Here is a 23,490-nt window from a genome sequence, read left to right as displayed (position 1 = left end):
TCAACAACATCACCAAGACATGCTACTCCGACACTGAAAAGCTGGTTCATCATTCATGCCCTCATTTTCTCCCGTCCAAATTACTGTAATGCATTACTCATTGGCTCAACATCAAAATCCCTCTATAAACTTCAACTAGTTCAGAACACCTCAGCCCGCTGCCCCAAATTCTCCCACATCACACCTGTCCTCTCCTCACTTCACTGGCTCCCTGTCAAGTATAGGATTGACTTTAAGATCTGTCTCCTCACTTACAAAGCCCTCCATTCCCTAGCACCTGATTACATCTACAACCTCCTTCAACACTACACTCCCTCCTGCTCACTCCGCTCATCCAACTTAGCCCTTCTGAGCACACCACACTACCGCCTTAAGTCCACAGAAAACAAATCATTCTCCTCCACTGCTCCCCGACTCTGGAATCAACTCCCATTACACATGTATAAGTAATATAACATCTCATGTTTACTTTAAACGCAGTTTAAACAGATTATGTACTTTGACATCTTAATCTGCACAGTAACATGTTAACATCTTAACCTGCACAGTAACATGTTAACATCTTAACCTGCACAGTAACATGTTAACATCTTAACCTCCACAGTAACAGCTTAACCTCATAACCTGTACAGTAACATGTTAACACATCTTAACCTGCACAGTAACATGTTAAAACATGATTAATTGATTAAAATGTTCCTTACGCTTTCTCCTAGCATCACAATCGTCCATGCTTGCTGAAAGAGGTGTGTGGCTCTAATGCAGTCCACTTTAATAATAATAATGCAGGACCTGTTGCAGAGGTCTTTATTCGGCATGCAACGACACTCAATGTTTTAGCGGTACACACAGCGGTTAGTTTTTTTAGCACACACACCGGAACACACACGCATGCATTGTCTCTTTAGAATCGCCGATGCGATTCGTCTCTGCGATTAACCCATCCCGTCGTCCTTCCCCCCCAAGGGCAGCCGGGAGCAGACAGGCGTCAACGTGAGCTGCGCCAGGGGACCAATCCAAGTGCTCCTGTCCGTCTTCGTCAAGGACGCCACAGCGTTAGCAATCTGTTGTTGTGCATGTTTTTCCATTGGGTTTATCTTATCGGGGGGGGAACCCTTGCGAGCACGGTGAGAACATGCAAACTCCACACAGAAAGGCCTGGGAGATACCCCACCTGGGTACCTGGCATCATGGAAACCTGGTCCCCAAGCGGGAATCGAACCCTGGACCTTCTTGCTGTGAGGCGACAGTGTTAACCACTACACCACAGATGATGTGGAACAGTGGTTGGCTTCATATGGGTGGGTGGCGTCAGATGACAATAATTATAGATCTAGACAGCCTTGAAAAGTCATGTCCATGGATCGAATGGGATATCTTTATAAATTGTATCATAAATGTTGTATTTCTTGTGTATTTTCATCACATCCAGAGTTATGGGGTAGAACACATAGTAGCATACTACAAAAACCTAGGGGTCCACAAAGACGACTTCAAACTTGAAATGGTAACAACCGATGAGGTACTCGGCGCCCTCCAACCTAACAAGGCCACTGGCCATGACAACATCCCCTCCAAATTCCTCAGAGACGCAGCAGCCGCCATCACCCCAGTCATCACACACATAATAAACCTCTCTATAAAACAGGGGCACGTCCCCAAGGACTTCAAAATTGCGAGAGTGACCCCTCTGCACAAAAAGGGCAGCAAATTAGACCCAGGCAACTACCGCCCTGTTTCTATTCTTACCTCCATCTCGAAAGTCATGGAGAAAATAGTCTACGAACAGGTCGAAAAGTACCTGGCGGAAAAAAATCTAATCTACGAATTCCAATCTGGCTTCAGAACGTCCCACTCCACTGACACATGCCTCCTCTATTTGAACGATCACATCAAACAAGAGGTGGACGCGGGCAAATACTGCGGCATGGTCATGCTGGACCTACAAAAGGCCTTCGACACTGTCAATCACTCCATTCTAATGGACAAGCTAAAAGCAATTGGTTTTGATAGCTTATCAGTGAGCTGGATGCAATCCTACCTGGAGGGGAGAGAACAGATGGTAGAGGTAAACGGTACTCTATCCCCCCCCCTCACAGTGAGCTGTGGTGTTCCACAAGGAAGCATACTAGGACCGCTACTCTTCCTAATTTATGCAAATGACATGTCGTCAGCCTGTGACTGCAACTTGTTCCTGTTTGCGGACGACTCAGCCCTGCTGGTCTCTGACAAGAACAAGTTGCAGGTTGAAAAAACCCTCAGCTCCGAAATAGGCAAAATCTGCATATGGCTCGCTGATAACAAACTATCATTACACATGGGCAAAACAGAGTCCATTCTCTTCGGTTCAAATAACAAACTCAGCAAGACCGACGGCTTCTCAGTTACAGTGGGTGACAATATTGTCACAAGGAAAGACGAAATTACCTACCTGGGTTCCATCCTAGAGGCAAATCTTTCCTGTGACAAAATGGCATCCAATGTAATAAAAAAAGTCAACCAACGAACTAGATTCTTGTACCGGATCTCCTCTCTGGTAAACAAGAATACCCTGAAGACTCTGGCAGGAGCACTCATTCAAGGGTACTATGACTATGCATGCACCTCATGGTACCAAAGCACCTCAAAGGCGCTTAAAACAAAATTACAAACATCACAAAACAAACTGGTCAGACTACTACTTGACCTGAACCCCAGAACCCACCTCACCCCTGCCCACTTTGACAACCTAGGATGGCTTAGAGTAGACGACAGAGTACAGCAACTTGCAATGGGCCTGGTCTACAAGATACACTATACGACCGGGGTGCCCATGTACATGTCAAAATACTTCCCAAAGGTCAGTGAATACCACAACCACTACACCAGAGGAAGCTCAACAAATCATGTTAAACCCAGATTCGGATCAAACAAGGGACTAAACACGTTTCGCAATTATGCCACAACAATGTGGAACGCCCTACCCAAAGCTGTAAAGGAATGTGAATCCCTGCCCACATTCAAAACCGCTCTTAAAGAGCACCTACGGGAGGCTGCAATTCGAAACTGGCCACCGTAAATGCCCAAAACCCCCACCACCTCCTAATAGACAGTCTCCTCCCCACCGCATGTATATATTCCCTCCCCGCCGTATGTATATTTCTCTCCCACCCACCCACCCCCTCCTAATGTACAGTCCCCTCCCCATCATATGTATATACTCTGTCAGGATCTAGGGGTAACAGTACTGTATATTTGAATACCGTTTATGTCACAAATGTATCAGTACTAAATACCTATATGTCCCTATGCCATAAATGTCATGTATGTTGTGTATGTCATAAATGTCTATATGAATTGAAAATGGGGGACCCTGATGGAAACAAGACAAACGTCTTTCTCAGGTCTGCATCCCCTTAACAATTGTATGTATTGAGCCGTACTGTATTGTACCCATTCTGCAATCTGTTAAATAAAGTTTTCATTCATTCATTCATTCAGTCAAGGAGTAGGAGGACACATTCAGTTGCATTATTATCCATGGGATCTTGCTTATAATGGTGATATTGCCTTTTAAATGTAGAATATGTACCTGGCGAGGGTAAACATATTATGTTTTCCTTCATTGTATCTCCATTTACTCTGGAATGGTAATAGATGTGGGTTTACTTACACTGGATTCACATGTCCTAGCTTGTTACCTATCAAAGGAGACCAGAAACATGCATATAGGCCTTATGGTTCAGGAGCTATCATGATTAATTTGGGGCATGTAATTTCGGACAGGAGGCCTGAAAAATATGTTTGGTAGTGTTATAAAATGGGTGATAGCACACATTTGGAGGCAAATGCTGCATTGCTATCACATCTTTTCTAGCAGTAGGGGTGTATACTTTCCCAAAAATCACTATGAAAGTTAGTCCCCCAAGATGGTACCCGTGGCCCAAATTTGGGGCCCTGGCTCACGGCCTAAGTGTAACTTAGTTCTCTTAAGTGTTTCTCTTTAAGGTGGTGTCTTACTTGTTGTCAGTCTGACAGGAGATTGTTTCATTATCTATTTCTCATCATTCCTGCCAGTTATTTTTTTTTTTTAACGATTTTCTTTTTGGCGTTTTATCGCTTTATTTCTACTGGGCAGTCCAGTAGATAGAGACAGAGGAGGAATGAGAGACAGAGTGGGGGGAAGACATTCGGCAAATAACAACGGGTTCGGGAGTCGAACCCGGGTCGGCCGTGTTGCGGCTGAGCGCGCTATGTGGTTCGCCACTGGGGCGCCCTCCTGCCAGTTCTTTAATCAAACCTCTCTCTCTTTCTGGTCTCTTTCTGGTCTCTCTCTGGTCGCTCTGCCCCCCCCCCTCTCTCTCTCTCTCTCTCTCTCTCTCTCTCTCTCTCTCTCTCTCTCTCTCTCTCTCTCTCTCTCTCTCTCTCTCTTTCTCTCTTTCTCTCTCTCTCTAGTGGTAGTAGTGTATGGTACCATGCTAGCCTGTCAGAGGTGGTCTGTGTGTCAGACTGGAGTCATGCTGCTACAGGAGACGCTCTGTTGGACCTGAGCTGCTGCATCTGCTGCCTGCCTGGTACACACACACACAGACGCACACACGCACGCATGTGATTCATAGTTAATTTTGTACATTAAGTCTCAACGTGCTTTTTCAATATTGTTGGGACTTTGTCCCTCAGTATTAGTGCCTCACATTCAAGTCTATTTAATTTATATCCACAAACATAGCTGTACTTTATATAGTGTGAATAAGTGGCGGTTATGACTTTATAGGATTTTGAATATATAAAACCATGTCATCTGCGTAAAGAGATCATTTATGACTTTCTCCCGTGACGAACACCTCTTTGATTTATTTTTGCTTCCTGATGCACTGTCAGCGGTTCAACACACAGAGAGAAAATAAGGGGGGAAAGGGGGTCCCCCTGTCTTGTCCCTCTTTGTAACCTAAAGCAATTTGAAAGGGTTCCATTAACTCTAACCTGGGCTTTTGTTCTATACAAAATGCTATACATTGCACGTAACCATTTAATAAAGGTACTGTGAAAACCAAGGCTTTTACATGTTTAAAAGTGGTCCGGTGGTGGACCGCAAATGGCATCACGCCATAAATCCATCTCTCCAGACTATGAATTAATGTTGCGTTTTTCTTTCAAATGTAGCCAAGAGTAAAGACCCTAACCCTGTCAAAACAGCAGTCAAAGTGTATATTTTCAACAATACGTTTGTTTACCAATAGGTTAAAGTGTTATTAGTGAAATATGAGTTTTGGAAATCTAGTCGGAAACAGGCGAATATAGACGCTAGGAAATTTGTAGTCATATGAGGAGAGGAGACCCAGGGCTTTCGATGGGCTTCGAAAAAAAGGACACTACCCAGCTCAAGCCAGCTCCTGTCAATCATCTGACTTGTGGATTTACTTTTTTATTTATCTTGCAGTTCATTTCTCTACCTTTCTCTGAACATCTAGCAAAAAACGGCGTTGCAATCTGATGAAAAATGGCAGATACATTTTCATTATAAACAAGTAACTGTACTTACAGTAGATTTCATTCATGGTTTTTGCTGCACGCCTGGTGATACTAAATCCAGATTGAACTCTGCCATTGGAAAGGGGAGATTTGGCCCGATCCATAGATGTGCAACTTGGCTCTAATAAGGTAATTTATAGGCCTGATATTCTTTTCTTTTATCCATTTTTTCTCCTCTTTTTCAATTTTTCTCCCATCCCAATTACCCACTGTGCCAATTCTCCCCTCCCCTGTCTTGAACGTTGCTCACATATGCCCCCCACTGGCCGGTTGTAGGGAGGTGTCATGTACAAAGGTCTGATGACCACATAGAATAGAAACTGGAGCCGGCTGCACATGAACAAAAAACAGCCCCTCTCAGTAGATGCTTTTAAAGCACAGTCCCGGGCAGGTAGGAAACAACACAAATGCGCTTTCAAAAGGTAAATGATATTTATTATCTGTGGCAGGGATTAAAACCTCCACATGCAATAGGTATATATAAAGAAGGGAAAAAACAACCCACAAACAATTAACAAACAGGGAGAAGGGTAAGGGGAGAACAAACAAGTAATAGGTAAACACAAGTGTTGGCAAGGGCCAACACAGTATAAAATTCCCTTGGGGAAACAGTGGCAAAAATGGCCTAAAAGCCAACAATATGTATATAGATAGCAATCCCTTAACAGGGAAGAAAATAGGCACAAAGGCCAACTACATATACAAACCCACACAAAGTGGAAACAAAGGGCAGTATAAATATATATGTGAAGATCCACTTAAGAGTGGTAAATGGAACAGAGGCCAACAATATATATAAAGCCACACAAAGTGGAAAACAAGGGCAACCTCCAAACGCTCTGGTCACTGGCAATTGACACAGCATGAGGCGCCAGGATGTGTGTGTGCTGTCAGGTATTTGTCCACCCGTCCCTCTCGAGGTGATTGCCATCAGCTGTCATTCATTAGGCAATCAGCACTCTTCAGTGTAGGGACGGGCGGCACCTGACAGAGAAAGAGAAAGGGACAGCATTAGCTATCAGCACACACACACATCACATACAGAACATAACACATTTACATATACTAACCTGATGTTCAGATGGTGTCATAAATACAGTAATAATGGTAATGACCAACCCACGTACCCATGTACGTCACAGGAGGATAGAAGCCTTGCATCACGTGTCCCCTCCGATACACGAGGAGGCAGCCTGTCACATCTTTTCACCTGCCAGCGCGGACTCTCATTGGCGAGGTGTAACGTGTGGGAGGCTCACACTACCCCCGCCATTTCCTGTCTCTGCTGTGCAGGCGTCCCCAACCGACCTGTAGGATTCTATAATCATATTTCAAATTGCATGTGTCCGGATGGCAGAATTCAGTACTGTATCTACAAAACCTTCTGTTTAATCATCTTCCCTTTATTCATTTGCTTAGAGTTTTTGTACACATGTTCACAAGAAGGTGCTGAATAAGCTCAGTGGCAATTCTTCATGTCTGGTCAATTTTAGCATGGTGTTATTCACCGTCAAAGCTGAACAAAATTAAATGTATATTCTCCTTTGGTTCATAACAATTTACTCAAGCCTAGTAACAGACACAATATTTCTGACACTGGGAATACATTCCCTGAGATCCATACATGTCCCTAGATACCAAGAACATGCAAATGGCCTTGTAGAAGTGGAGCAATCTTCCATTTACTAGGTATGTATTTTTAGGCGGATTTTCTGAAAATAGGGCTAGGGCTCAAGAGGTTTAAAAATAAAGGTCCAGAATACCCAATCTAATGCTTTTTCTTCATCCAAGGTGAGAATGAATGTTTGAATATTAGTTTTGTTTGATTTATCTATTATATTTAATGTATGTACAATGCTTGAAGTTTGGCGTCTTTGTCTCCCATCTCCGGTTTGTTTGTTGGATTCGTGCCTTTTTTTTTTGGTTCTAAATCTTGTGTCACTGTACCTGAGCATAGATTCATGCCAATATGATCCACATTTGCTATATCATTTATTTCATGACTCAAGATTAGGGATGCTCGATATTGGCTTTTTTACCGATACACCGATATTGTCCAACTCTTAATTTCCGATACCGATATCAACCGATACCGATATATGCAGGGTTCCCCCCCCCCAAAAAAACTGAATAATTTCAGGTAATTAACATTACATATCTCTTGTTGTGTAATTAACACAACATTATGCATACGTTGACAATAAATTAAATAATAATTTGTTCTTACTTGCTTGCCTGGGTAAATAAAGGTTAAATAAATGTAAACCGATACCGATATTTTCCGATATCACATTTTTATGCCAATATCGGTAGGCCGATAATATCGGACATCCCTACTCGATACATAACTCCATACCAATTATTCACTTTAAACAGGGATTTCGCCAGAGAGTTGTATTCATACCATGGGTCGTTAGACTGTCTCTGATGTAACTATGATGTTGCACTGTATCTGACCACATAGAGCTTCAGATAGTTTGACCACTGGCCTCACAGGGAGTCATGTGTTGATTGACTGTGTCTACTGTCCACCAGGCTTTGGAGAGCAGGGTTTTCCCAGCCCAGAACAGCTGATTGGCCAGTACTGTGAGTGGATGGGGCAGGAGCCGCGTGCTGATTGGAGGTTCTACATGTCACTTCAGCTATTCCGTCAGGCTGTACTGGAGCAGGAAGAGGTAGGTCAGGGATTCTCACTAGTAACCAGCAGCTGGACTACCAATGTGCTTCTGAGCAAGGCAGGTAACAGTAAACCTGATTAGTAGAGTAGAAACAATTAGGTAGTTTATTAGTACTGATAGAACACACCTGTGCACCATTAGTTCACCCACATCCCACACGCACACTCACCAGACACACACACTATAATACACTAGGACAGATAGAGTTGAGTTGAGAGGAGGTGAGGTTGGAGCTGAGTATGTGTAGAAAGAGATTGTTGTTAACGGAGTATTGTAAGGTGAGAGGTAGTGAGAGGAGAGGTGAAGGCGAGAAGGTGTTCATTGTGTACTGGACCCTAGACTGGCTGAGAAACCCCCTTGTGTTCTGACCCTGGACCGGACGACTACTCTAGTATTGAACAATCCTTTTTTTGTACGAGAGCCTGTTTTTGTGTTTTGACCATCGGACTGTATTATGACCATTCCATTTTTGCCCATCGGACTATATTCTGCCTGTAATCAATAAATATTCGTATTGATTGGTATTGCACTCGTGTGGACAATTTTATTTGTTTGTTTTTGAACCGTGACGAGTCTGAACACCACCAGGCTCGTCACATTTGGTGGAGGATACGAGCAGCGTTCTTTGGTTTAAAAACAAGCATTTTTCAAACAAAAACACAGGAGCAATGGCGAATCCAGTCAATGTTGCGGCATTGTTCCAGGAGTGGGCTCGGTACAGCAAGACCCAGCAATGGGTGAATCAGAAGCGCCATGAGGAAGAGGAGAGACCCACAGAGAGGAGAGGCAGATGAACAATATTAACCCCGGATGTTTTCTGGTCAAACTGAATAGCGATGACGACATTGAGAGTTATTTGTCGGCGTTTGAACACACCGCTGAACGAGAGAACTGGCCAACAGAACAGTGGGTTCGTTTGTTAGCACCATTCTTATCTGGACTAGCCCAGATGGTGTATCATGACACCGCCCCGCTGGCGGATAAAACTTATGAGTTTCTGAAAAAAGAAATACTGCATCGTTCGGGAATTACATTTCTCACTCGATCCCAGCGGTATCATGATTGGGCATATGACGGGAACTTGTCCCCGAGAGAACAACAACATGATTTGTTACAGCTAGCAAACAGCTGGCTATTAGCAGAGCCCCAGAACATTTCACCAATCGAACGAATGGCAATGGACAGATATTTACGTGCCCTACCGGCCGACGCACGTAAAACCATCAGCCAAACAAAGCCCACATGTTTCGACAAGGTCGTAGAGGGAATGGAGGTGTATCAAGCAGCGGAATCGCTATACCGGAGGAGTAGCAGCATGAAAACCAGACCCCCCAGCCGGCTGAAGGAGACGGGTAAGAGACTCGAATCATCCCGCTACCTCAACCCCACACCCCTCTTCAGACAACCTGTAATGTATAATGACAGAAGAAGGTGTTTCAATTGTGGCGAGGAGGGCCATATTTCCCGAGACTGTCCATATAAAAATGACGTATCGATGCCCTCTGCAGCTGAACCACACCTGTCCCGACCGTGTGCACTTGCAACCGCCTGTTGGGCGGAGGACACAAACGCGTCCACTCTCACACCAGTAAGAGCTAATAACCACGACACAACCGCACTGTTAGACTCAGGGAGCACGGTGACACTAGTAAAACCAGAGTTGGTGGACGGGCCCCTCCTGGAAAAAACAGTGGGAGTCACATGTGTACATGGGGAGACTAGACAATATCCGACCACCACCATCGAACTAACCTCCACCCGGGGAAAATGTACGGCGAGCGTGGGTGTAGTGGAAAACCTCCCAGTAGCAGTATTAATCGGAACAGACTGCGCATTGTTCTGACCGCTGTGGGAGACGCTGTCCCGACCAGAGCCCGGGCACAAAGGACCCGGATGTGTGGGTTACACGAGGTGGACCCCCAGGCGTCTACCGACCCCCTACCAGAGGAAGACTCCAGCCCTGTCAGCAAGGACACCGACGAGGCGGAGCCCACCACCAGCCCACCAGAGGACAACGGTCCACCGGTCGACAGCGGAGGAGAGGATTCATCACTCCACGACAAGGACGAACCTGTCTGGGGAGATCTATTCTCCGGCAACCCGAACGATGACACCCCACTTACCACCACAACTGACGGGACGAATAGGCACCACCCAGCTGGAGAATGAGAACCTGGCCCCAGCACTACGTCAGGTAGCCGTGGTCGACGGTAAGAAGATGGATGGGGTAGGAGAATGAATGTTTCCACATTTTGCTATCAAGAAAACATTGTTGTATCAAGTGGTGAAAAAAGGGGAGTCGATTCTAGAGTTGTTGGTTCCCCGACCACATATAAGTACGGTGCTATGCCTAGCCCACTCCCACTTGCTAGGGGCTCACTTGGGGGTCGAGAAGACCCTAGACCGAATCAAGGCCAGATTTTCCTGGCCGGGGGTGAAAAGAGCGGTGGAGGATTATTGTCATTCCTGCCCCGAATGTCAGATTGTAGGGGTCCTACTAATCACCACAAATAACCAGAAAATACCCCAAAGTACCACGAAATACCCCAAAGTATACCCCAAAATAGCCCAAAGTACCCCACAATACCCCAAAATGCCCCAAAGTACCCCTGAATACCCCAAAATACACCAAAGTATACCCCAAAGTACCCCAAAATACCCCAGAATACCCCAAAATACCCCAAAGTACCCCAAAATACCCCAAAATACCCCAAAGTACCCCGAAATACCCCAAAGCATACCCCAAAATACCCCAAAGTATACCCCAAAGAACCTCAAAGTTCCCCAAAGTATACCTAAATGTACCACAAAATACTGGCTCAGAGGTAGAGCAGGTCAACTAATGATCATATGGTCAATGGTTTGGTCAGTGGTTTGAATCCCAGCTCCTTCTGTTCACATGCTGAAGTGTCCTTGGGAAAGACACTGAACCCCTAATTGCCCCCAATGAGTCTGGCTGCCATTGCTCTGTGAGTGCATGTGTGAATTGGTGAAGGAGAGGCAATTATAAAGCTCTTTGTGCAGGTAGGAAAGCGCTACATATGTGCAGTCCATTTCCCATTCCCAAAGTACCACATATTTTCAAAACAAATGTTTACACTTTGATTGCCTATGGCTAAATCCATGATATACCATCCCTTGCCAGCTCTATTTGTCTATGGAGAAGTTCCCCTTCTTTGCAGGGCTATAACTTTTTTAATTCTATTGCTAAATTGCCATTATTAGGGCCCATTCAATGTCCTATATGTATTGTTCAGGGTGTATGAACGTTAAACTTTTTCATTCACATATTCATACTAAAATATGATCTAAAGTATAAGTATGTTTTCATCTCTTTCTGCAGCTTTCTCCAGAACGTGATTTATAGCCCCAAATGCATTATATTGATGATCAAATACAGTTTGATAGCAATCGGCGCGATATAAAAAAATCCAACTGGACAGACTTCTGGAAGTTACTACACGTCATCTGATGTTGACCGGATGGGCGAGGGGCGTTTATAATTCCGTGGGCAGCGTTATACCATTCATCTAATGTGGGTCAAATGTTCATCATAGCAGTTAGTGTCGAACACGGTAATATTACACGCTAAAACTCACCCCAGTCTCTGCGGGCCGTTGGGCGATCAGCATGGGGTAGACAGTTTTCCATTATGGGATGTTGAAATACCCGGTCCATTTCCAGGTTGTATAATAATATATACGTCCAAATCATGTTGTTTTTTCGAGTTATTTGCAGCGATCGATGTTCACTGTGTGAAGACTGAGTCTCTCTAACATTAGCGAGTGCCCGGACCACATATGGAGTGAGTCCTGCCGGGTTAAAGGTAACATCCGTTTTTTCGATCGGCCACCAGATGGCGGTCTTGAACCGCTAGAGGATTGAGAGGAGATCACACTTGTGTCTCAGGGCCCCGGAAAGGAAATATGATTCCGATCACAGATTTTTGAAATATTGATATCAAAGACGAGTTACGGCGTCTTCGGCAACTTGAGCATGGCGGGGAAGGATGCCTAAACTTGGCAACTATTATTATTAATCTAAAAAAAAAAAAAATCTATTTTCAACAATAACAATACAACATCAACAACAATAATAACAAAACAGTATAACATTTTTTAACAAATTCCAGTAATGACAGAAGAAAAGAGACAACAGTAGGCTATACATGACAACATAACGGGACATTCTAACTGTGTCATTACATTACATTCTGTGTCATCTTAAAAAAAATTAAATAAATTCAAAAGAAATGTATAATATATTATATATTAGTTTTGAAAATATCTGGTACTTTGGGAATGGGAAATGGACTGCACATATATAGCACTTTCCTACCTGCACAAAGAGCTTTATAATTGCCTCTCCTTCACCAATTCACACATGCACTCACAGAGCAATGGCAGCCAGATGCCATGCAAGGTGCTAGCCTGCTCATTGGGAGCAATTTGGGGTTCAGTGTCTTGCCCAAGGACACTTCGGCATGTGAACAGAAGGAGCTGGGATTCAAACCACTGACCAAACCATTGACCATATGATCATTAGTTGACCTGCTCTACCTCTGAGTAGGGCTGGGCGATATGGCCTCTAAATGATATCGCGATATTTTTTGGCCATATCACGATACACGATATATATCGCGATATTTTGACATTTCCTCTAAAGCACTTACAAATGCTTGATTTAACCCTTTGATGCATACAGTCACGCCAATATGATGATTAAGTCCCTGCAACATATGTGTGCATTATTAAACCATGAAGATGCTTTAAAAATTAATTAAATTAAAATGTACTAAGAGTAGTCTACTGAAACACTAATAAAAAATTTATTTACATCTAAGACAATTTATATAAAAACTCTTGGGTGCCTAAGACTTTTGCACAGTACTGTGTTTTCTATCCAAACACACATATATATATATACACACTACCGTGAGAAAATTATAATCACACACAAAGGGATAATGGCTTATAGCTGACTTAATGATTTTAGAATATTTCAGATAATTAAATGTTTATATCATCAACTATCCAGTTAGTATTTATACTGTAACGTTTGGCTACTTTAAATCATTGAATGTAGAGAGAGAGAGAGAGAGCGAGAGCAAGAGAGAGGGCGAGAACGCGCGAGAAGAGAGCGTTTTGAGCGTATAAGCTGCTGTAGGCGATGATGTCACACTCGAACGTCAACAGGAAGAGTTTAACACACAGAGATTGAAACTGGATGCCCAATATAAAGAAACGAATAACCAATAAATAAACCTCTGTTGTCAAGCGTCATCAATATAACTCACCCCCTTTCCTCACGAATGGAACTAGTGTCGTGGAGTCGCTTTGAGCGTTTCCAGGGTTAGCAGCTAACGCTAGTTAGCTTAGCTTATTTATGGGATAACTTAGCAGCTAACGTTAGCCCATTGCTTGCATCAATTATATTGCATGTCACTGGTCTATAGAAATAAATGCATTCGAACAAGAAACCAATGTATAGACATAGCAATGTCAAAAAAAATTGCCAGGCCTAATGCGAGCCAGGGAAGTCTTGGGCTTGTAACGTGGCTTCATCTCGAAGTTTTAGGGTTAGCAGCTAACGCTAGTTAGCCTAGTCATGGGATAAGTTAGCAGCTACCTTTAGCCTATTACTCGCGTCAATTAAATTGCATGTCATTAAAGGTCCGCGCTAGTCTGTCTAATGAAATTACAATTGCATGTCATTAAAGGTCCGCGCTGGTCTGTCTATAATGAAATGAGAGGAAAGCTCTGCGCTAAAGCAAGTCTCATCTCAGCCGCGACGTGACACAACATATACTCGATGTTCACGATATAGTCATTTACTACATCTCATGTAGAACAAGCCGCGATACATCGAGTATACTCGATATATCGCCCAGCCCTACCTCTGAGCCAGTATTTTGTGGTACATTGAGGTATTGGTATACTTTGGGGAACTTTGAGGTTCTTTGGGGTATTTCGTGATACTTTGTGGTATTTTAGGGTATACTTTGGTGTACTTTGAGGTATTTTGGGGTACTTTGGGGTATTTTGGGGTACTTTGGCGTATTTAGGGTACTTTGGGGTATTCTGGGGTATACTTTGGGGTATTTTTGGGTACTTTGGGGTACTTTGGGGTATACTTTGGGGTACTTTGGGGTACTTTGGGGTATTTTGGGGTACTTTAGGGTATTTTCTGGTACTTTGTGGTGATTAGTAGGACCCGATGGTAGCTCCACGACCGACTGTGCGTAACCCCTTGATATCCCTGCCTATCATATCTGTTCCCTTTTAAATGATTGGGATGGACCTTGTGGGACCCCTACCCCGCAGCACTCCGCACCATGGCCTCAAAAGGTATAGCCCGGGAGCTCATGTTACTTATCACTAGAATGGGAATCCTGGAAGAAATTTTTACAGACCAAGGCACTCCATTCATGTCAAAGATAATGAAGGATTTGGCGGGATTATGGAAAATCACCCATCTGCGCACGCCAGTGTATCATCCCCAAACAGATGGGTTAGTTGAGCGGTTTAACCGCACCCTAAAGAGCATGCTTAAAAAAGTTATGGAAGCTGATGGGAGGAACTGGGACCAGCTCCTCCTGTACTTGATGTTTTCCATCAGGGAAGTTCCCCAGGCCTCCACAGGTTTCTCCCCCTTCGAACCTTTGTATGAGAGAAGGCCTAGAGGGATGCTGGATATAGACAAGGAGGCCTGGGAACACCAGCCGTCACCGCACAGGAGTTTGGTGGATCATGTGGAGGAGATACAGGAGCGGATGGCCACTGGTGAGAGACCACATGACCAAAGCCCAGCAGGCCCAAGCCAGAGTCTATAACCGGGGCACTCAACCCCGAGAATTTCAGTCAGGGGATAGAGTGTTAGTGTTGGTTCCCACCTCAGAGTGTACATTTCTAGCCAAGTGGCACGGACCCTATGAAATTATGGAAAAAGTGGGTCCGGTGAATTATAGAGTGCGACAGCCAGGAAGGCGTCCGCCAGTGAAGATATACTATATCAACTTGTTAAAAAAATGGGTAGCCCGAGAGGCTCTGTACTCTTTCACCCCACCACAGATACCAGTCCGGACCCAACTGCTTGAAGTTCCCATGGGAGACCAACTCAGCGTTCCCCAGAAGAATGACCTAAGGGAGCTGGTGGAACGCCATCGGTATGTGTTCTCCACGGAACCAGGGAGAACCGAGGTAATACATCCCTACTGTCATAGGGAGGAAGGTGAAACTGCGTCCCTACCGCCTCCCGGAGGCCAGAAGAGAAGCAGTGAGAAAAGAAGTGCAGGACATGTTAAAGGCGCGAGTAATAGTGGAGTCCAATACTAGTCCCTAAGCCAGACGGAACCCCAAGGTTCTGTAATGATTTCCGACAGTTGAACGCCATCTCCAAATTCGACACCTACCCTATGCCCCGAGCGGATGAACTTATTGAACGGCTAGGAAAGGCGAGGCTCATTACCACATTAGACCTCACTAAAGGCTACTGGCAGGTTCCCTGGCTCCCGAATATAGGGAGAAAACAGCGGCCTACATCGATGACATCATTCACGGCGAGGAGTGGGGAACGCATCTACGACAGGTCACGGCTGTTCTACAAGCTTTGAGAGGGCCGGGGCTAACCGCTAACCCAAAGAAATGTCACCTGGGCCTATAGGATGCTGACTACTTGGGGTACACCATCGGGAGGGGGTGTATCAGACCCCAAGCAGGCAAGGTCGAGGCCATCCGGAGCTGGCCCCGCCCCCAAACCAAAAAGCAGGTACGAACCTTCATAGGCCTAGCCAGTTTTGTCCCCAACTTCTGTGAGGGACAGCTGTCTATTTTGTCACCTGTGAGGGATAGCTGTCAATCACTGGCCTCTGTGGTTAATTGCCTCATGGGTCGGCAGGTGTGTGGGCTTGATTGCACCTGATTCAGTACAGCTGTGCCTATGGCAAAGCTGAGTCTATTTAAGTTTGGATCTCGCAGTGTCAACTGCTTTTTCATTTCCTTGTGTTGGTTATCTTTTTGGTCAGGCTTATTATATTAAAGTGTAGTGCTGCCCTGTTCAGCATTTTAGCCTTCTTTGTAGCCATCCTTGTTTTGGGCTATTGGCTTATTTTACACTTCATTTTGTAGAGGCTGGGCCTTTTATGGAAGTGTTTTCTTGTGTTCTTTTGGAACTGTCCTTTGCCTACCCACGGCACATAAACTCCCTTGGACTTTACTTATTTTCTTAAATACTCACTTTGAGGCTTCCACCTGTAAAGGTTGTTTTTTGTTGTTTGTTTTTCCCCTTCTCCTTGATGTCTGCATAAGCAGTTTAGTGGTTATTCATAACCCTATTATCTGCTTGTGACCGACACACACACGCAGCCCTTACACTCCCTTGAACAATATTTTTTTTGTACGAGAGCCTGTTTTTGTGTTTTGACCATTCCATTTTTGCCCATCGGACTATATTCTGCCTGTAATCAATAAATATTCGTATTGATTGATATTGCACTTGTGTGGACAATTGAATTTGTTTGTTTTTGAACTGTGACGAGTCTGAACACCACCAGGATCGTCACACTATCTATCTATATATCTATCTATCTATATCTATCTATCTATCTATCTATCTATCTATCTATCTATCTATCTATCTATCTATCTATCTATCTATCTATCTATCTATCTATCTATCTATCTATCTATCTATCTATCTATCTATCCTATCTATCTGTCTATAGTCTATATATCTATCTATCTATCTGTCGCTCTGTCTATATCTATCTATCTATCTATCTATCTATCTATCTATCTATCTATCTGTCTGTCTGTCTGTCTGTCTGTCTGTCTGTCTGTCTGTCTGTCTGTCTGTCTGTCTGTATCTGTCTATCTGTCTATCTATCTATAATATCTATCTATAGGGCTGACCTTTGGCATTTGAAGCTTCGGGGCCGGGATTCGATTTTAATTCGAAGCTTTGAGATAAAAAATAAAAATAAAAAATAAAATTATTAAAAAAAATTATTTTATTTTATTTTATTTATTTATTTATTCTATGTTGTGGGACTTGTACAGCACTTTTTTCAACTTTGTTGTTTTTTAACGTGCTCTATAAATAAAGTGGATTGGATTGGATTAATTAATTAAATTAATAATGAGTCAGGAGCTGCGCTGCCTGGGCGGCTGCTCTCCGTTACACAGCCAACAACATTACATTACATAATTATGTTGCAACCTTTGTCTATAAAGCAAACAATTATATAAATATTTATATGTAGTTAATAGAGACAAAGGCAGAATTCGACTTAATTTTTTATTAAGACATGTTTTTATATGGGTCGGGACACTATAAAAAATACTATAGAGAATTGTCAGTGCTGTAAAGTTTAAACCTTTTTAAATCTTAGACAGACGAAACACTTTGCTTTCATGAAATATTGTAAGCCGTCATTTGAGGCTTTATAAAAGCAGCATTTTTTAAAATATATATTCGAATTTAATTTTCCCATTCGAATCCCATGGCCATCGAACGAAGCTTCGAAGTATTTAAGACAGCCCTATCTATCTATCTATCTATCTATCTATCTATCTATCTATCTATCTATCTATCTATCTATCTATCTATCTATCTATCTATCTATCTATCTATCTATCTATCTATCTATCTATCTGTCTATAGTCTATATATCTATCTATCTATCTGTCGCTCTGTCTATATCTATCTATCTATCTATCTATCTATCTATCTATCTATCTATCTATCTATCTATCTATCTATCTATCTATCTATCTATCTATCTATCTATCTATCTATCTATCTATCTATCTATCTATCTATCTATCTATCTATCTATCTGTCTATCTGTCTATCTGTCTATCTGTCTATATCTGTCTATCTATATCTATATATATTTCTCTCTCTCTCTCTCTCTCTTAGGTGACAGTGAAGTTCCAGCTGCAGCAGACAAAGGGGGCAGAGCAAAGAGCAGTTTGTGGGTTGGAGCAGTGTGATTGGCTGTGGGAGAGGCTGTGTGTGGTGGAGAGGCGGGCTGAGCTAGCCTGGGACTATGCTATTCAGGAAGGCTTCAGGCTTTTTAAACACTGAGTGGGTTCTCCATGTATAGTTATACGCCATGATATATTGAAAATAATTTTATAAATACATTTTTGATGCATGAATGTGTTTGAATTACATTGACACATACATCTTTGGTGTACTACACCATTAAAACATCCGTAGATTAACTCTGATGAAGACAGTCGAGCTATGGAAATGTTGGTTTTGTAATGTCTCAATAAATTATTGCATTGTAGCTACAAGTGTGTGGCCACACAGGAAGAAGAAGCCATTTTCTCTTTCATTCCAGAAGCTGTTTTTCTTTTCCCTGGCATGCGATAAGATAACATTCTGTTCCCTAGACCTGGAATATCGTTCTATCCCACGCCGACTCTTTTGGATACAGAGGGAGTTCACAGCTGGTATCATGATATCTGTATACATACCGCCTAGCGCCGACACAGACACTCAAGGAACTGTATGAAACACCAAAAACAGGCTGCTTTCATCATGGTTGGGGACTTTAACACATTCAGCGCCAATCACGAGTATAGTCGGGTTATCTTGCCAGCAGTTGAGCGCCAAAACAAGAGGTGCAAATCCAGAGCCTGCAGAATAATGAAAGACCCTCACCACCCCAACAACAGCCTGTTCAAGCTGCTGCGGTCAGGCAAATGCCTGCGCACACCAGCAACTAGGACAGAGAGACTTCGGCTCAGCTTCTTCCCCCAGGCCATCAGAGTCTTGAACACTGAACTCTCCACACACAAGCACACACACAACACACATACTGTATACGCTCACACACTAACAGTCACTTTAGCACGAACACACACACACACACACATGCTGCACACGCTCACACCAAACGGTTACTTTACAAAATGAAAAGGTCACTTTACTTTATAAAAAACAAAAATAAAGAACGGGAGGGGTTCTTGTATAGCAATAGATGGATATAGCAAGATAGCATAAGGATATATAGTATAACTGTATATTGTATAGTATAGTATTGTATAGTAGTGTACATAAGACCCAGTGCCTCATCTGTAGCTTAACACTGTATTGCACTATCGCAGGACCTTAGCATGTCTTTTACCATGCATTTTAAACTTTATGTACATTATACCTGTTATGTCTTATTCTTATTACTTGTATTATTGCACAATCGCTGCGGGCATGACCACCCGCATTTCACTGTATGCCGTGACAAATAAAACTCTTGACTTGACTTGACTTTTCCTGATCATCATTGTGTGAAAAAGGCACCAATGCCAAGCCTAACACACACACACACACACACACACACACACACACACACACACACACACACACACACACCTCTGTTATCAGTATGTGCTTGCTTCTGTAAACAGGCTGGTTCCAGTCTGAAGTCCACCTGTGCTGGTACTATGGTTACAGGCCTTATCATGGAAACTTCAGGCAGTGGTAACAGCATTGATAACAATTCAATGATCTTCATGTAATGTTATGTAATGCCCTGAATGAACGAGCAAGGAAATGTCTAACATGTGGAGTCATGTCATTGTTGTATAAAGATAATAAATAATACATATATTAATAAATATATTAAGCTGTGATCAAACCTGTGTGAACTGCTAAACTGCTGCAAACTGCTATTGTTGCCCCAGGTTGTGTTCAGGCCCTAGAGAAAACATTGATTATGACTGCGTTAATGTGGGACAGCTGGAGCTGTGAACTTCAGGTTTCAGGCCTATATGGATTAGTTTGTTTGTTTTTGTGCCTCTCTCCCCTCCCTTTGCTGTCCCTTCAAGCCTTCCTATAGGATGGTAATGACAGCATGGGCCGACACCTGGGGTTAAAACCAGGAAGGAAATATGGAATATGGTTCCACGAGGTAGTCTCACGTCAATGGCCCCCTGCTATCCTTCATGACAGTTCTTCATGCCAATGCCAAAACCAGCTATTTCCAACCCAACCACAACACAGCAGAACCAGCTTGACGCCTTGGCTTGGGAACCAACTCTACTATATCTCCCCAAGCTAAGTAGCGCTCTTTTTCTGCTCCTATGTTGGTGTTGGATGTTGAACTGTGAACAAATATGCCACTCATCCAGCTCTCCTTTGACAGGTTGACTACACACGGAGAAGAGTGGTTCCGAATGCAGATTTCCCTGGTGGCCTTGTCCGTTGCACACATCCAGTCCCTATAGTGTGTAGCCAGTTCTGTTGGGCGAGCTGTGGCTAATTCGCCTTCTGGCCGTTGTTTGCTGATCCAGGGTCAGCTGAGTTTCTTTTTATCTATCCCCATTCCCCCTCATTAGAAGCTGTCTCCTCTGTTGTTTGTGTCAGGTGAGGAGGGTGAAACCTCCCCATGTGAGCTCCAAGGTTCTTTAAGATCTCAGTAACCTAACAGGAAATGGACTCAGGCAACAGTGGAAAAAGTAACAATGGGTGCGGAGGTACAATGACTTTGATAAATGCCCAGATAAATACAGGTTAAAATAACAGGGGTGTAACGATATGTATTCGTCCCCCAACTTCCCGGTACATGGTTCAGTACGGGGAGCCATGCGACGAATACGTCTCAGGGGGGACTATGCGATACTAGGTGGAATCAGGGTTGCACATTTTACACAATGACGCTCAATATCTGTAGAGGCTTACTGATCTTCAATGTTGAATATTAAGCTTGTATTGAAGTTAGATGATAAATAAAATGTTGGCGCTTGTAAAGACATGATGACAAGCGGACGGAGCAACTTAACAACTGCCCACTCTGCACTGGGCTGTACTCCCCTGCTCCTCCCCTCTCCTTTACTACATGTGTCCCTGAAACACAACCATGAATGTATAATATGTTTGTAACACAGCAGGGTCATTACAATACACAAAAAAATTGTTTGCCCAATAATGTTAACTGGTGGAAACACACACACACGCCTACTTTCCTCCACACAAAATGGCAAAACGACATGAAATGAGGTATAATAACAAGCATTGGAACTTGGTGTGGATGTTGAGGATGATCCAAATCATATAAATGAAAAGGACTCTGAGCCACATAGCTGGGACAGTGATGATGAATCATAGTGAAGGATTTGATGTGTTTGAAGCTATGGTTTGAAGTAGTCTACTCTTGTATCAATTGATATGACAATTGTATAATATATTGTGCAGCTTGAATTAAAAACACCTATTGATGATTCATGTGTGTAACTATGCTATTTGGATAAGATGCGAGAAAGACATTGATAGAAGTGTGTGTGTGTGTGATAAGATAAGATAAGATATTCCTTTATTGATCCCCTTGGGGAAATTCAGGAATATTGTGTGTGTGTGGAGGGGGGTGGGTAAATTGCATGGAGATATTGGCCCAAAAATTAAGGCAACACCAAAATGTATATATTTTCACATTGTCTGCTAAAAAACACAGTACAATATCCAAATAAATGGCTGTCACTCAAAAAAGGTGTATTTGCACCACATTTCACATGGAGGTTCAAAACACCTAAATAGAACTTTCCATGTTGAAAAATCAATAATTCAAGTTATTCAACAAAACACCATGTTTTTTCACTGACCGTTTCCTTTTTTTATGTGAAATATTGTATGCTCACTTAACACAGTGGGCGCCAGCCATTAGACGGGTCCCGTTGTAGCAATGCCACGCTTTAAAAGATAGTATTGCGTCACCTTGTTTGTAGAGCTATAACTATATTCTATATTATAGCTATGGATACAATACTATGGCCCATTTGACATCAACTATCTATCGTTCAATATGTGAAAAGGAATACATCTTTTCATCCATATGTTCCCGTGTTATACCGTGGTGAATATAAGTATGGTTTTAGAGTGGTCTGGGTTAATTCCCGAAATGCTGAGTTTTAGCCTTATACGTGATACGTACTATAAGCGTTGCCGTTTCTTGCCTGGACACGCTACTATTCCCAAATCAAATCTATATAATATGTATTATGTTTCATCATGAATGCATGAAAGGGGGGGGGTCGTTTCTGATTATTTGATTGCCAGTAACGGCATTCGTATTGAACACTAAAAACGCTTTATCAGCCCGATCGGTATAAAAGCATTGCACGACCAAGCAAAAATGTACGTCAGATAGTCCTTACCTGTGATCGGGAGTATTCCAAAAATAATATTCCAATTGTTTGATCGCCATCTGGTACATCCGATGTCCATTTGGTCCACGACATAACCCACAACAACATATGGATCGGGGATATTTGACGTGCTTCAATGCAACTGGGAGAACCGCTCGACTGGCCCGACCCAGAAAACTGCGCCCGGAGACATTTGACCGTTGCACAGGCCAAGATATAAGGTTTCAAAGGGTGCTCGATACCGCCATCTAGCTGGATGCGGCCGGTATTGCACTTTGGCATTCTCAGGATGATTCCCCATATTAACCCCGAGTCTGTGTGCCTGTAATGAATAGAAATATCGAATAAAAGAAATGACGATCAAATAACGAGTACACTCGTTGGCGTTCAAGCGATGGCGCCCAATAACGAGTATAATCGTTGTTGGCGGGGAATGTGTTAACTCATTCTGCGGCAGTCACGAGAAAAGTCGGGTTTTAATCGTTATTTCTTTTATTAGCTATATCCATAAATTTTTTATCCATCCAGCCTGATGTTATCATTGGGAATGGGTCTGAGCTCGCAAAAGGGCAAATACTGCCGCCGGTATTGCACTCCATTAGAAATGGTGTAGTTTCTTTTCTGGGCCGATCTGAGCCGTGCAGGACTAGCGTTTACAACGATACATCTGCGATGCTGCCCCCCCCCCCCCCCCCCCTTCATATGCAATGCCGGACAATGTGGGACGGACCTCCGCAAGCAGTATTTGGAATGGCGATCAGATAATTGGATTCTTTTTTTTGCATTACATCAGAGACAAGTTTCAAGTTCAAGTTTCAAGTTTCTTTAATAGTTGTCATACAGAAGTACAGAATACTTTTATACAAAATGCTTCTTACTGTTACGCTCCAGAGACTGTGCTAGACAAGATAAGTATGAAATAAAATAGTATAGCATGTAAAATAGAAGTAAAAATAGAGGTCACAGTGTTCACTGCTGCGGTCAGGCAAGCGATACCGGAGTCTTAAGGTGAGCACAGAAAAACTCAGAAGAAGCTTCTACCCCCAGGCCATCAGGCTGCTCAACGAACAATAAACACTATGCAACAACCTTCAAATGCACACAGCACAGGTAAGAACACTATATATAAAATCTTGCATTGATCTGATATTTCT

The 23,490-nt window shown here is 43.1% G+C and overlaps 1 protein-coding gene across 1 annotated transcript in view; it reads left to right on the top strand.

The window, feature by feature from the left end:
• Positions 1-19,323, top strand: part of LOC311246127 (acyl-CoA dehydrogenase family member 10-like) — a 53,721-nt gene extending 34,398 nt beyond the window's left edge. The window contains exons 10-12 of the mRNA XM_084336230.1: positions 4,435-4,553; positions 8,047-8,186; positions 18,108-19,323. Of these exons, the coding sequence (XP_084192356.1) occupies positions 4,435-4,553; positions 8,047-8,186; positions 18,108-18,275 (427 nt within the window). The 3' untranslated portion in view covers positions 18,276-19,323. The remainder of the gene's footprint in view (positions 1-4,434; positions 4,554-8,046; positions 8,187-18,107) is intronic.
• Positions 19,324-23,490: the final 4,167 nt, after the last annotated feature.

The sequence above is a fragment of the Notolepis coatsorum genome (genome assembly GCF_963971535.1).
Source record: "Notolepis coatsorum genome assembly, chromosome: 19".
NCBI lineage: Eukaryota > Metazoa > Chordata > Actinopteri > Aulopiformes > Paralepididae > Notolepis > Notolepis coatsorum.
Note: the sequence above shows the minus strand (reverse complement) of the source record. Positions and strands in the feature narration are given on the sequence as shown.